Below are 11,777 nucleotides of genomic sequence, written 5' to 3' on the forward strand. Positions count from 1 at the left end.
TTCTATATTCTGCTGAAACCACCGCTCAACACCGCCACCACCACCACAAGAGCTAGAGTTTTTAGAACACTTTATGCCGCTGTCAACCCCTCCTTCACCGGTCCACACCACCACCTCCTTATTCAACAGCTTCATTGCTTTGATTCTTCAACAATCAACTTCGAACAAGATTAAATAAAAAGACTATAAAAGATGCATGACATTGGCACTTTGCTTCTTGAAACTCTTTGATTCAGTAGCCTTCCCCTTTAGGAACGGATAAACGGTTGAGATTTGGGAGCCTCCGATTCAGCAGTCATCGACATTCTTATTAATAACGACATCAAATTTGCATCAATTTGATTGAACCCACTATGTTACTTTCAAGGTTCATCTCCCAGTCTTCTTAGAAAAACTACATTTTTTATCTATGTGGTGATTGTAATCTTTGTTTCTTGAATTACTATGAATATTTGTACATTGAATGTACTATGAGCCTATGAATATTTACTTTTAGTTATGAATCTGCGATGAATTATTGTTTTTGGTCTTGAATGTGTTATGAATATTTGTTTCATGAAATGCTATGAATTTTGTTTCTTGAAAATACTATGTTTTTTTTAACTACTATGTCCATTTGAATTTCCCTTGTAAACATGAATCTTTTGTGAACCTATATAATATGTAATATGCTTTGAAGCATGCATTTTTTTCCCTCATTATTGCCAATTTCATTTATCTCATCATTTGCAATTTCATTGATCTTCGTCTCGATATCTCTCTAAACTTTGAAGATCCTCTTGCTCTGTCAACATCTCTATCCGATGTTTTGACCTCTACACTCACATCATCTCATCCCCAAATTCTTAACTATTAAGTATGTTTAAGTTATTTAACCTAACTTTGTTGTCTATATTTGTAAATCATAAATTACTTTTATGAAATTTTTTGGGATATATTATATATTTACGAGAATGTGACAGAGTTCTTTTATGGAATAAGCATCTCTAATAAATAAAAAAACTTTTTACCATTTGTCACATTTATATTGATTTGATCACATATCATTTTGTGGTTGTTTTCAATTAAAAAAATTTCACATGGCAGTTTGTGATTGTTTCATTTTTATTAAATGTATCAATTGCAATAAATATAATAATAAAGATATTTTAATTTCATTAATTGACTTTCCTGCTAATTTTAAATTTTCTTAATCAAAACTCATTAGTTTTCTTTGTTTATTTATTTAAATTATTTGTTTAAATTTAAAAAAGAAAAACACTTTAATTTTAATAATTCAATATTTTTTATTTTTCTTATAAATTCAACTATGTAAGACATGAATCTTACACCTAATAAGTATAATAGAGACAAGTTGTGTGGAATATTATAGGAGTGGTATGAAATTGTTCGTTTATTGCGGTGAGGAAGCAGTGGATATATATAATTATAGTCTTATAAACCGTTTTATTTCATTTTAAAAGCTTCTTAATATTATTTTCTTATAGTTTAGAGGATTAAAGTTAATTTTTACATGTTCATTTTTTTTTCACTTGAAATTAAAGTTAATATTTTTCCACAATCTTTATTCGATCTGAAAGCAGCGAAAACAAAGCTTACACCGTAAAACAGAACGACCAGAAGATAGATTGAGAGGGAGAGAGGGATATCGATTAAGAAGTCAGATTGAAAGACAGAGATCAACAATAGAGAGTTGCGGGAGAGATCCGATTGAAATATGGGTTGTTGTTCATCCGTATTCCATATCCAAGCGATACAAATGGGTAAAATTGGCGATCTCAGGGCTTCGATTCCGAACTCTTAAGTCGATTTCCAAAATTGTGTGGTGTAATCTTGATGAAACGATGTGAATGACTCATTTTCTATAAGATTCAACCCCTGAAATGCAGATACACTTACATGGGATCACAATGGCGTTAAATTCAAGCTTTTTTGCTGTTTTGAAGCATTTGAATGAAGCAAATCGAATTATTGCTGTTACGATTGATAGAAATTAATCATTGAGTTGTTTTATGGACCAAGATTTTAAGGAAATTATGAATTAGAAGGGAGAGTCTTCGTTTTATTTCATAGAAGCACGAAAGAAACCCATAAAAGCTGTGACATTTTTCCTGAAATCACTTTCTTTTATTCTGTGTTTTGACTGTTTTCAACCATTGGGTTTTTTAAGGATGGAGGTGGTTGAAGAAGGCGAAAGGTAAGGGACTATGGTGAAGGTGGTGGTGGAAGGTTGACGGTGGTGGTGACTGGAGGTAGATTATATTGGAGGTGGTGGTGGAAGAAGATCAATTATGCATTTCTTGCAGTCATTGATGACAAGGCTAAGGGGTAATCGATTATACCTTCATTTTTATGAAAATGATCATTTTAACCCAAAAAAATCTAGTTTATGCCACTAAACTACAAAAAAGACATAAGTGACATTTTAAACCAAAACATGATATATGATAGTTCATAGGGCCTCATTGACATTTTCCTTTTAGAAAACAAACTCGATGTAGTTGAAACCTGCTATAAGTGACATTATGGTTCTTTAGGAAGGTTATATGAGGAATTAACTTAATAGATTTATACTAAATGCTCAAAACAATACATAATATGCATACAACCATACAGCATGTGTAGCAAATAGCAATAGCAATAGCTCCTAATCCTTAGTTAATACATGGGATTGTTTTTAACTTCCACGATTATGTTTTTTCGAAAGAGAGCTTCCAAGATTATGTTTGTATATTTCACAATGAAACTTGGGATTATTTGTAACTTCAAGATAAAGAAAAGTATAATTCTCAAGTCCACTAATTACCTCGTGTAACCTATTTATATGTGTATTAGCAAAATTGCTTTGGATAACTAATTCAACCTTTGCTATTTTTCTTGCAGGATTTATGTTACAAGCATTCCAAAAAAGTGCACCCCCTTATAAAATGGCTTGCAACCCATCGCAACAACCGATAAAGTTTAATGTTGATGATCTTCATAGGGCTATGGACTTGAAGGATAACATCCGTAACATGTCTGTTGTTGGACAACTTGGACATGGTAGTATAACATCTCAAGTCATTTTTTGTTACACCTATTTCATTTTTGTTAACTTTATTAATTATCATTCATCTTTTAATGTTAACATCAACAGGAAAATCCACTTTGATTGATTCTCTTGCGACTGCTGCGGGCATCATCCCATGTGATGACGATATCCACATGACCTACACCCGTGAGGACGAGGCACAACGTGGTATGACCATAAAGTCATCCGGGATTTCCCTCTACTATAAAATGACCGATGTAGCCCTTGAAGCCTTCAAAGGAGAACGTAATGGAAATGAGTACCTCATCAATCTCATTGACTCACCCGGGCACGTTGACTTTTCATCCGAACTCACCGCTGCCCTCCGTATCACCGACGGCGCTCTTGTCGTTGTCGACTGTATCGATGGCGTTTGCATCCAAACAAGAAACGCGCTTCGCCTCGCACTCAGTGAGAGAATCCCACCTGTATTGGCCCTCAACAAAATGGATCGTTGTTTCCTTGAACTCCAAGTTGGTGGTGAAGAAGCCTATCAAACTTTCCTAAATGTCATTGAAGAGTTTAATGAGTACATGAAGCCCTTTGAGGACAAGGTTTTAGGTGATGTCAAGGTGTGCCCAACGAAAGGTAATGTCGTGTTTTCATCTGGGCTCTACGGATGGGGATTTACATTGTCAAATATCGCGAAAATATACGCGTCTATATCCGGTGTCGATGAGTCGACGTGGATGAGAAAACTTTGGGGTGAGAACTATTATGACTCGAAAACCAAAGCGTGGACCACAAAGAGTACAGGATCTGCAACTTGCACACGTGGGTTTGTTAAGTTCTGTTATGAACCCATTAAGAAGGTAATTGAGGCAATTATGAATGACCAGAAGGATCAATTACGTGGTATGTTGACTCAAATCGGTGTCACGATGAATAATGAAGAGGATGAGTTGATGGGTGAGGCATTGATGAAATGCATCATGCAGAAATGGCTTCCGATTGCAACTCCTTTACTTGAAATGATGATATTTCATTTGCCTTCACCCCAGACTGCTCAAAGATACCGGGTTGAAAATCTATATAAAGGCCCTTTGGATGATCCGTATGCTACTGCTATAAGAAATTGTGATCCCGATGGCCCTCTCATGCTCTATGTATCGAAAATGATTCCTACATCCGATGACAAGAGTCGGTTTTTTGCTTTAGGTCGGGTTTTCGCAGGTCGGATTTCAGCTGGTTTGAATGTCAGGATCATGGGTTCTAGGCCTTCTGGCTATGTCGACGGTGAAGACAAGGATATGTATGTTGAAAGTGTTGAAAGAACCGCTATTTGTATGGGGAAAAAACAAGAAACCATTAAAGATGTTCCATGTGGAAATACAGTCGCGTTGTTTGGTTTGGATGAATTCATCACCACCGGAAGTGCAACACTAACACATGAGAAAGAAACCGAGGCGTACCCGATTTGCGGCATGAAGTTCTCGGTGTCCCCGGTTGTCCGTGTTATAGTACAGTGTAAGGTTGAATCCGAACTCCCAAAACTTCTTAAGGGTTTAAGGAGTCTGGCCAAATCCGACCCTTTGGTTGGGTACACGCGTGAAGAATCTGGCGATTATACTATTGGTGTTGTGGGGGAAATGAATTTGGCAATATGTTCGAAGGATTTGGCGGAAGATTATATGGATGGGGGGGAAATCCTTGTGTCCAAGCCCTATGTGTTGTTATATGAAACTGTTGTTGAGAAATCCTCACATCTGGTTATGACTAAGTCTCGAAATGGAAATAACCAATTGTTCATGAAAGCAAGATCACTTGATGATAGTTTAGGTTACGCGATAGAAATTGGGGAAGTTGGTCCGTTTGACGACCCAGACGTTCGTGGAAGGATTCTCTCTGAAGAATACGGTTTGGAAAAATATCTCGGAAAGAATATCTGGTGTTTCGGTCCCGAAACAAATGGGCAAAACATGGTTGTCGATATGTGTAAGGAAGATAAGTCCTTGAAAGAAATTGAAGATTATATTGTTGCTGGTTTTCAGGAGGCATCTAAAAAAGGTGCTTTAGCTAATGAGCCAATGAAGTGTATATCTTTTGAGGTGCGTGATGCGGTACTTCATGATGATGCGTCCCACCTTGATGGAAGCGAGATGGTCGAGGCTGCCAAGCGTGCGATATACGCGTCTCAACTGACTGCGCAACCGCGGTTTATGCAACCGTATTACGTGGTTGAGTTTCAAGCATCATCTGAAGAAGAGGTTGACAAGAGCTGCAAATTGGTGAGAAAAAGGGGTGGATTTGTGCATGAAAAGAAAAAAGTTAATAGGCCGGGGAAAATGGTGTATGACATATGGGCATATGTTCCTGTGCTAAAGTCCTTTGGATTTTCAGCTGATTTGGAGGAGGCTACTTCGGTGAAGCTTATCCCACAATGTGTGTTCGAATTTTGGTCTGTGATGCGTTCGGACCCGTTGGAGGTTGGTTCATATGCGCATGCGCTTATGACCCAAATTCGCAAGAGGAAAGGACTAAACGAGCAGATGACACCGTTGTCTGACATTGAGGACAAGTTGTAAGCAGGCGTGAACCCTTGCAGTAGCATATCGGGTTTAAATTTTTTTAAAAATCATCGTTTATTTATTTGTTTGTTTTAGCATCCTACTTTCATTTTTCTATTTATTACTAGATTATTAAAGCATTATACTTTGAACGATTTACCTAGTTATAGCCGTGAAAATTACTTTATGTTTGAATGACATTTGCTATAATTGGTTAGATTTAAGTTTGTATACACTCAAAAAATTGGTTGCTACCTTTGTTGTTTTCTCTAATTACTTGATTGCTATTATATATGTGGATGGGTCCTGTTAAAAATTGGTGTTACTTTACTCCCATTTCTCCTTTGGTCGAGTGTTCTTTCACTTATGTTTCATTTATCTGAATTTTTCTTTCTTTATTTTGTACTTTGATTAGTATTACAGAGTAAGAAAGATGAAAATATGAATTGATTTCGTTAGACTGAAAGTTTACACCATCTAACATCTTTGTAAAACTCGTGTACGTAACAGAGAAGACAACAAACTGTAATAAAAAAAATTCTAACTACCTGATTTTTTATAATCCAATCATGTCTCGTGTGACAAAAGAAGCCTTAAAAACTATATTTTGTAGATATTAATGTTAAAACAACATTTTATATCCTTGAATTTTAGAAGATTTTTTCATTTTGTTCAAAACAGATAACATGTTTATTAGTTTGGGTTGTTCAAATAACAACTTATATGTATCAAGAGTTTGATGATCATTCAACTTTATCCATGAATTACTATGACATTTTTGGTCCAGTTAGAAAAATAGAATACCCTGTAATCAGAAAAGAAACAAAAAATACACATTGCTATTTTCATTTTTGGTCCCTCTTAAGTGTTACAACTCCATAGTTACTTAAACAAGGTCTATATCAGTTAATTCTTTTAGATAAGGATACAAAACAAATTTTCATTGTAGTTGTTGGTTATAATTTTCAAAGTAGAATGTCATTGTAAGAAAATAAGTGAAAGTACAATGTCACGATTGGATGCATTTTGCAACTTTGTGTCCTTATTTTGTTATTTCATAATGATTTTGGTCTATGAATGAAAATAGGATCCTGTAATCAGAAAATATATATTAAAGTACATTGTTGTCATTATAAGAACATACTTTCATTTAGTGGTTGATTATAACACTGTACTTTCATGTGTATGTCTTTTGCTGAAAAATGACTAAATACTTGCAAATCTATGTTGTATTTAGCATGAAAACGGTGCTGGAACACGTAATAAGGACCAAAAATGCGAATCTTTTTTCTATACCGGCAAATTTACAGTTGCAACCCTTGGAATATTTGTAGGTATTCTCTTTTTAAATAGTCCTTATAAAAAAAATTACAACATATTTTTTTTCGTGTTTCAGTTCTCTAGCAAAATTGGCAAGTTCTATGTTCTCGGGTAAAAAATGATCAAAACGGTTGTCAAAACTTGTGGAAAGAAAAAAGTCCATAAGAGAACTAAAATTCGAAAAAAATGTCCAAATCGGCAATTGCTACTTTTTGTTTTCTGAAAAAAAAATGACACATTTCTGTTATCTACAAAAAAGACCAACTTGCCACTTTTTGTTTTTGGAAAAATGACCAAATTGCTACTTTTCTATTTGCTTTTTTTGACAAAAGCACCAAACAAACACTTTATTTCAAGATTTTTTTAAGTAGGTTACTATTTTTGACAGATTTTGAAGTTGGAAATCTGTTAAAATAGCATCCTACTTTGAGATTGTGCAGTTTCACATGTATTTACCATTTTCCAGTTTTACATGCTTTTGTCATTATCAATTTTTACCGTTTTCTGCTTCTGTTTTCATTTTCATCATGATAAGGATAAAGAGGGTATTCACGTCTTTTCCGCATATTAGAGATAGAGAGCAAGTTGCCTCACCTTTTGAGTGAGAAATACTGTAAATCTTTTTCTCTTGACATAAGTCCCGATCTTAGTCCAATAACGTTTATACAACTATCATTGCATTATGTACACACCACCAAAGAAATATTATTGCAAGATATGTATTTTTTACTTACGTATTTTTGTTCATTTTTTAGATTTAGTTGCATACAAATAAGTGCTTGCAAGGTTATGGTTAATTGTTTATTATTATTATTATTATTATTATTATTATTATTATCTATTTTATTTTAACTTGTCACCCGTATAATACATGAGTTTTAAATGTATAAAGATCTAAATGTTTTAGATCTGGTCAAAAACTTTTTGTATGATCTTGTCTTTTTGTAAATTGTCATATCATCTATTAGAAGTTTAAACGAATTTTTTATTATGCAAAAGTTCATATGTTTAAAAATATGGAATGTCATTAGAAAAGTTTTTTTCACATAATAGATAAAGATGAATATTAATATGGTTGGTGTATTCATTTCTAGGTTATTAAGCCTTAAAACTATTATAGTACCATTCAAACAAACTGCATCCTCATCTTCGTTTCGATTTAGTCGAACATTTTTGGTCAAGTAATGATCATGTGTGAATATCTTATTATTTTAAATATTATAATACATTAGTGCTTAATATATTAATTATGTTTTGTATATTTTACTTTACTTCTCGATAATTAAAGAAAACTATATATATTTATAAACTATTATTTATTTTATGACAAAATTGTAAAAATGGTCCATGTGGTATGCATTTTTTTTGGGGTTTTAGTCCAAACCACAACTTTTTTGGATAGGTGGTCATTTTGAACTAGTTTCGTTGCGTTTTTAGTCCCCTCAGTAAATTGAAATGACTATAATACCCTTCTGATATTTTTTTTTTATGTTTCTTCTATTTAATTTAAATGAAAAAGAAAATAAATAATATATTGGACCCACGTACCCCCTCCTTCTCTCTTCTCTCTCTCTCTCTCTCTCTCTCTCTCTCTCTCTCTCTCTCTCTCTCTCTCTCTCTCTCTCTCTCTCTCTCTCTCTCTCTCTCTCTCTCTCTCTTCTCTCTCTCTCTCTCTCTCTCTCTCTCTCTCTCTCTCCATACCATCACCCCTACCATCAAAGTCCACAACTTCTTGAAAGACCTCGCCTCCCACCACCTCCGATCACCAAGACCCTATGTCAAACCTCCATATTACGACAGCAACAACCACCGATTTCCCTTACATCGATGACCACCTTTGTTGCCTTCTTCCTCTTTGATGACCATTGTCACTTCAATTTGAGAGATCGATTTTTGCAACCTCCTTTCCACCGACTACCACCACCATCTTTGATGTCCTTCTCATTCTTCTCCCCATCTGATAGATATCCAAAATTGACATTGTATTGGATATGTAACTAATTATTTCTAGTCTAGATCCACATTTATTGATGGTATAACATTGATTTTGTTTGTGTTTTCATTGTGGAATTAGGGCAGAAGGTTAAATTAAGTTCTTGATTGTGGGTCTTATTCTCGTTCAGTCCAATTAGAACATAAATCTGATTGATTTATCTATATATGATTAATTTGTTTGATTAAGTTCTTGTTTGTGTTCTCATCCCCGTCGACGACAAAAACAACACCTCCCGATAGTTCCCATGGATCTCGCTCGTTCCTACTTCATATGATCCATAAATGGGGGGGGGGGGGGGGGGGGGGGGGGGGGGGGGGGTATTTCCCCGAATTCGACCTATATTCTGATGAGAGCTTGAATTATCACTATCCCTGGAGATGAATCTCGATAAAAATGTGTTCCGTTTCGGGGCTTGAAGCCCGAGGGTTGAAGAATGGGTCAGCATCTTCGTCTTCATACATGGGAGTTTTGGTGTGGCTGGTAAATACCGAGGGAGGGGAAAGGAGTTGATATGTATCGAGGTCTCTTTGGTCCTCTCATCTTGTCGCTAGCAACAATAAACCGGGGAGAAACAAAACAACTAAAATTTCAACATTCAGGGGTGCTTGGTAGCAAATTGTGAATGAGAAAAGGAGGTGGAGGAGGTGGTAACCGTCTGTGGTGGTGAGGGAGGCTGCTTGGATTTATAACCGGAGAATAGGAACAAAGGTGAGTTTGGGTTTGAAATTTGATGCATTGTGTTTGAGTTTTGTGGATTCCGATATGGTATTCTTCATTCACCAAGGAAGAAGATGCAATGACAACCCTCCATCATCGATGAGCACACAGAATCAAGAAATTTGCAACATGTTTTGATCGATTCTTCTTTTTAACATCATTAACAGATTAATCCTCGATGCAAACGCATTTTATTGATGAATAATTGATTTGTTCCATATGAACCGCCATACCCACCACCGATTTGCATGTAATTCTTTATCATTGTTATCTAGTTCTCGGTGCCCCTGGTCAAATGTTGGAGATCAAAGTTTTAGATTAGGCAGAAGAAGAAGAAATGGTGGAGAGGAGCGAAACTTGTTACCAGTGGAGGCTCCATCAAAGGTGGATGCTTGGTCTCGACGGGAGATGGTAATTCCGATCTAGTAGGGGGTGAACTTACAGAAAAATTGGAAGAGAGAGAGAGAGAGAGTCATTTTTTGTATTTATTTATTAATTATAAAATAGTTAAAAAAAGAAAGAAAAATGAAGAAAATATATATTAAGGGTATTTTAGTCTTTTCAATTTGAGGATGGACCTTTTCCACTACAAACTAGCTCAAAAGGACTACCCATCCAAAAAAGTCGTGGTTTGGACTAAAACCCCAAAAAAATGCATACCACAGGGACCATTTTTGCAGTTTTGTCTTATTTTATTTTAGTTATAGTAGTTATTTAATATTAAACTATTTGAAAATTATGATTGATATCGTGAGACTATAAAAAAATTAGATAAAATTGCAAAAATGATTCCCTATGGTATGCATTTTTTGGTGAGTTTTAGTCCAACTCCGACTTTTTTGGCTTCATGGTCACTTTAAGCTAGTTTCATTGCATTTTTAATCCCTCTAAATAGTGAAATGACTGTAATACCCATGGATTATTTATTTTTCATTTTTCTTTCATTTCTTTTTAAATCTAATATTAATATATTTATTTTAATAGTTAATAAAATTAAAAAAGGCCCACCTCTCTCTCTCTCTCTCTCTCTCTCTTCTCTCTCTCTCTCTCTCTCTCTCTCTCTCTCTCTCTCTCTCTCTCTCTCTCTCTCTCTCTCTCTCTCTCTCTCTCTCTCTCTCTCTCTCTCTCTGTATACATCGTAACTTGTAATTTGTCTCCAATTTGGTTTATCTTTTACTTTCTAAATAAAAATGGAACTGAAGAACCACGGTCGAAATCGTTGGGTCAGTCTCTTTTTCCTCTACTTTGTGATGCATTTGTTTCTAGGGTTTTCTAGAATTTAGGTTAATTTGGAATTTTGAAATGGGTTCTATTTTGGGATTGTTTGATGTATGAATGAAAATGTTTCAGGTTTCGTGAAACTGAGTAAAAAAGATGAAACCCGTAATTAAATTGTCATAGAAATTGATTGGGTTTTGCTTAATTCGAAGTTGATCTTCTTCTCCATCCTCACCAGAGTATACTCTGATTCCGATTTAGGGTCCTCAGTTTAATGGACCTGCTTGGTAAGGATCTGTTTTCTTCAACATCTAGCCAATTATGATTTAGGGTTTCAGAACCCAATGTTGCTTTCTTCAACAATATCAGTTTTTCTTGGTGGATTCTTTGTCTTGAGTTGCACGTCCATGGTACTGAATTGAGAGTCTCCATGGTATTAGATCGAGAGTTGCAGGTTTGATTCAACAGTATGTCGATTGATTTCTCATTTATTTCATCATCATCAATTGAATTTGTTACTTGATTTCAACGCCTAGTTTGTATCATAATTTTAGTTTCTGCAAAGCTTTGTGTAGGATCTACGATTTTTGAGGTTTTCGAGCTCATATTCAGTTCACAAGTAATTCAGTGTATGTATGTATGTATGTATGTATGTATGTATTTGAGTTGTGTATGTATGTATGTATGTGTGTTCTGTGTATATATATGTGATGTGTTCTAATTTTTCAGTAGAGTTTAGAGAGATAAAAAAAGAAATAGGAAGAAGATGATTAAAAAGTGTGGAGAGAGAGAGGTGGGCCCAAATTAATTATTTATTTTCCTTTTTATTAAAATTAAACAGAAAACATAAAAAAAAAATTTATGAGAAGGGCATTACAGTCATTTTAGTTTTACGAGATACCAAATTTACATACAAATATGGCCAAAAGGACCACGAATCCAAAAAAGT

General features: G+C 34.9%; 1 protein-coding gene and 1 long non-coding RNA gene across 2 annotated transcripts; both read left to right on the top strand.

Annotated features, from left to right (window-relative positions):
- Positions 1-1,497: 1,497 nt before the first annotated feature.
- Positions 1,498-5,907, top strand: LOC145093335 (elongation factor 2-like). The gene is made up of 3 exons (XM_079031442.1): positions 1,498-2,328; positions 2,884-3,042; positions 3,137-5,907. The coding sequence occupies exons 1-3, from the start codon at positions 2,292-2,294 to the stop codon at positions 5,593-5,595; spliced, it is 2,655 nt and encodes an 884-aa protein (XP_078887568.1). The 5' UTR covers positions 1,498-2,291; the 3' UTR covers positions 5,596-5,907.
- Positions 5,908-10,740: 4,833 nt separating this feature from the next.
- LOC145094727 (uncharacterized) lies at positions 10,741-11,451 on the top strand. The gene is made up of 2 exons (XR_013703517.1): positions 10,741-10,833; positions 10,961-11,451. It is a non-coding gene; the product is annotated as an uncharacterized LOC145094727 (long non-coding RNA).
- Positions 11,452-11,777: the final 326 nt, after the last annotated feature.

Source organism: Lactuca serriola, chromosome 3, assembly GCF_051521515.1.
Source record: "Lactuca serriola cultivar US96UC23 chromosome 3, Lser_US96UC23_V15, whole genome shotgun sequence".
Lineage (NCBI taxonomy): Eukaryota > Viridiplantae > Streptophyta > Magnoliopsida > Asterales > Asteraceae > Lactuca > Lactuca serriola.

Coding starts and splice junctions, on each gene's coding strand:
- LOC145093335 (XM_079031442.1), top strand. CDS start 2,292: ATGCATTTCTTGCAGTCATTGATGACAAGGCTAAGGG. Junction 2,329..2,883: donor ATTGATGACAAGGCTAAGGG/GTAATCGATTAT, acceptor TTTTTCTTGCAG/GATTTATGTTACAAGCATTC. Junction 3,043..3,136: donor TGTTGGACAACTTGGACATG/GTAGTATAACAT, acceptor TAACATCAACAG/GAAAATCCACTTTGATTGAT.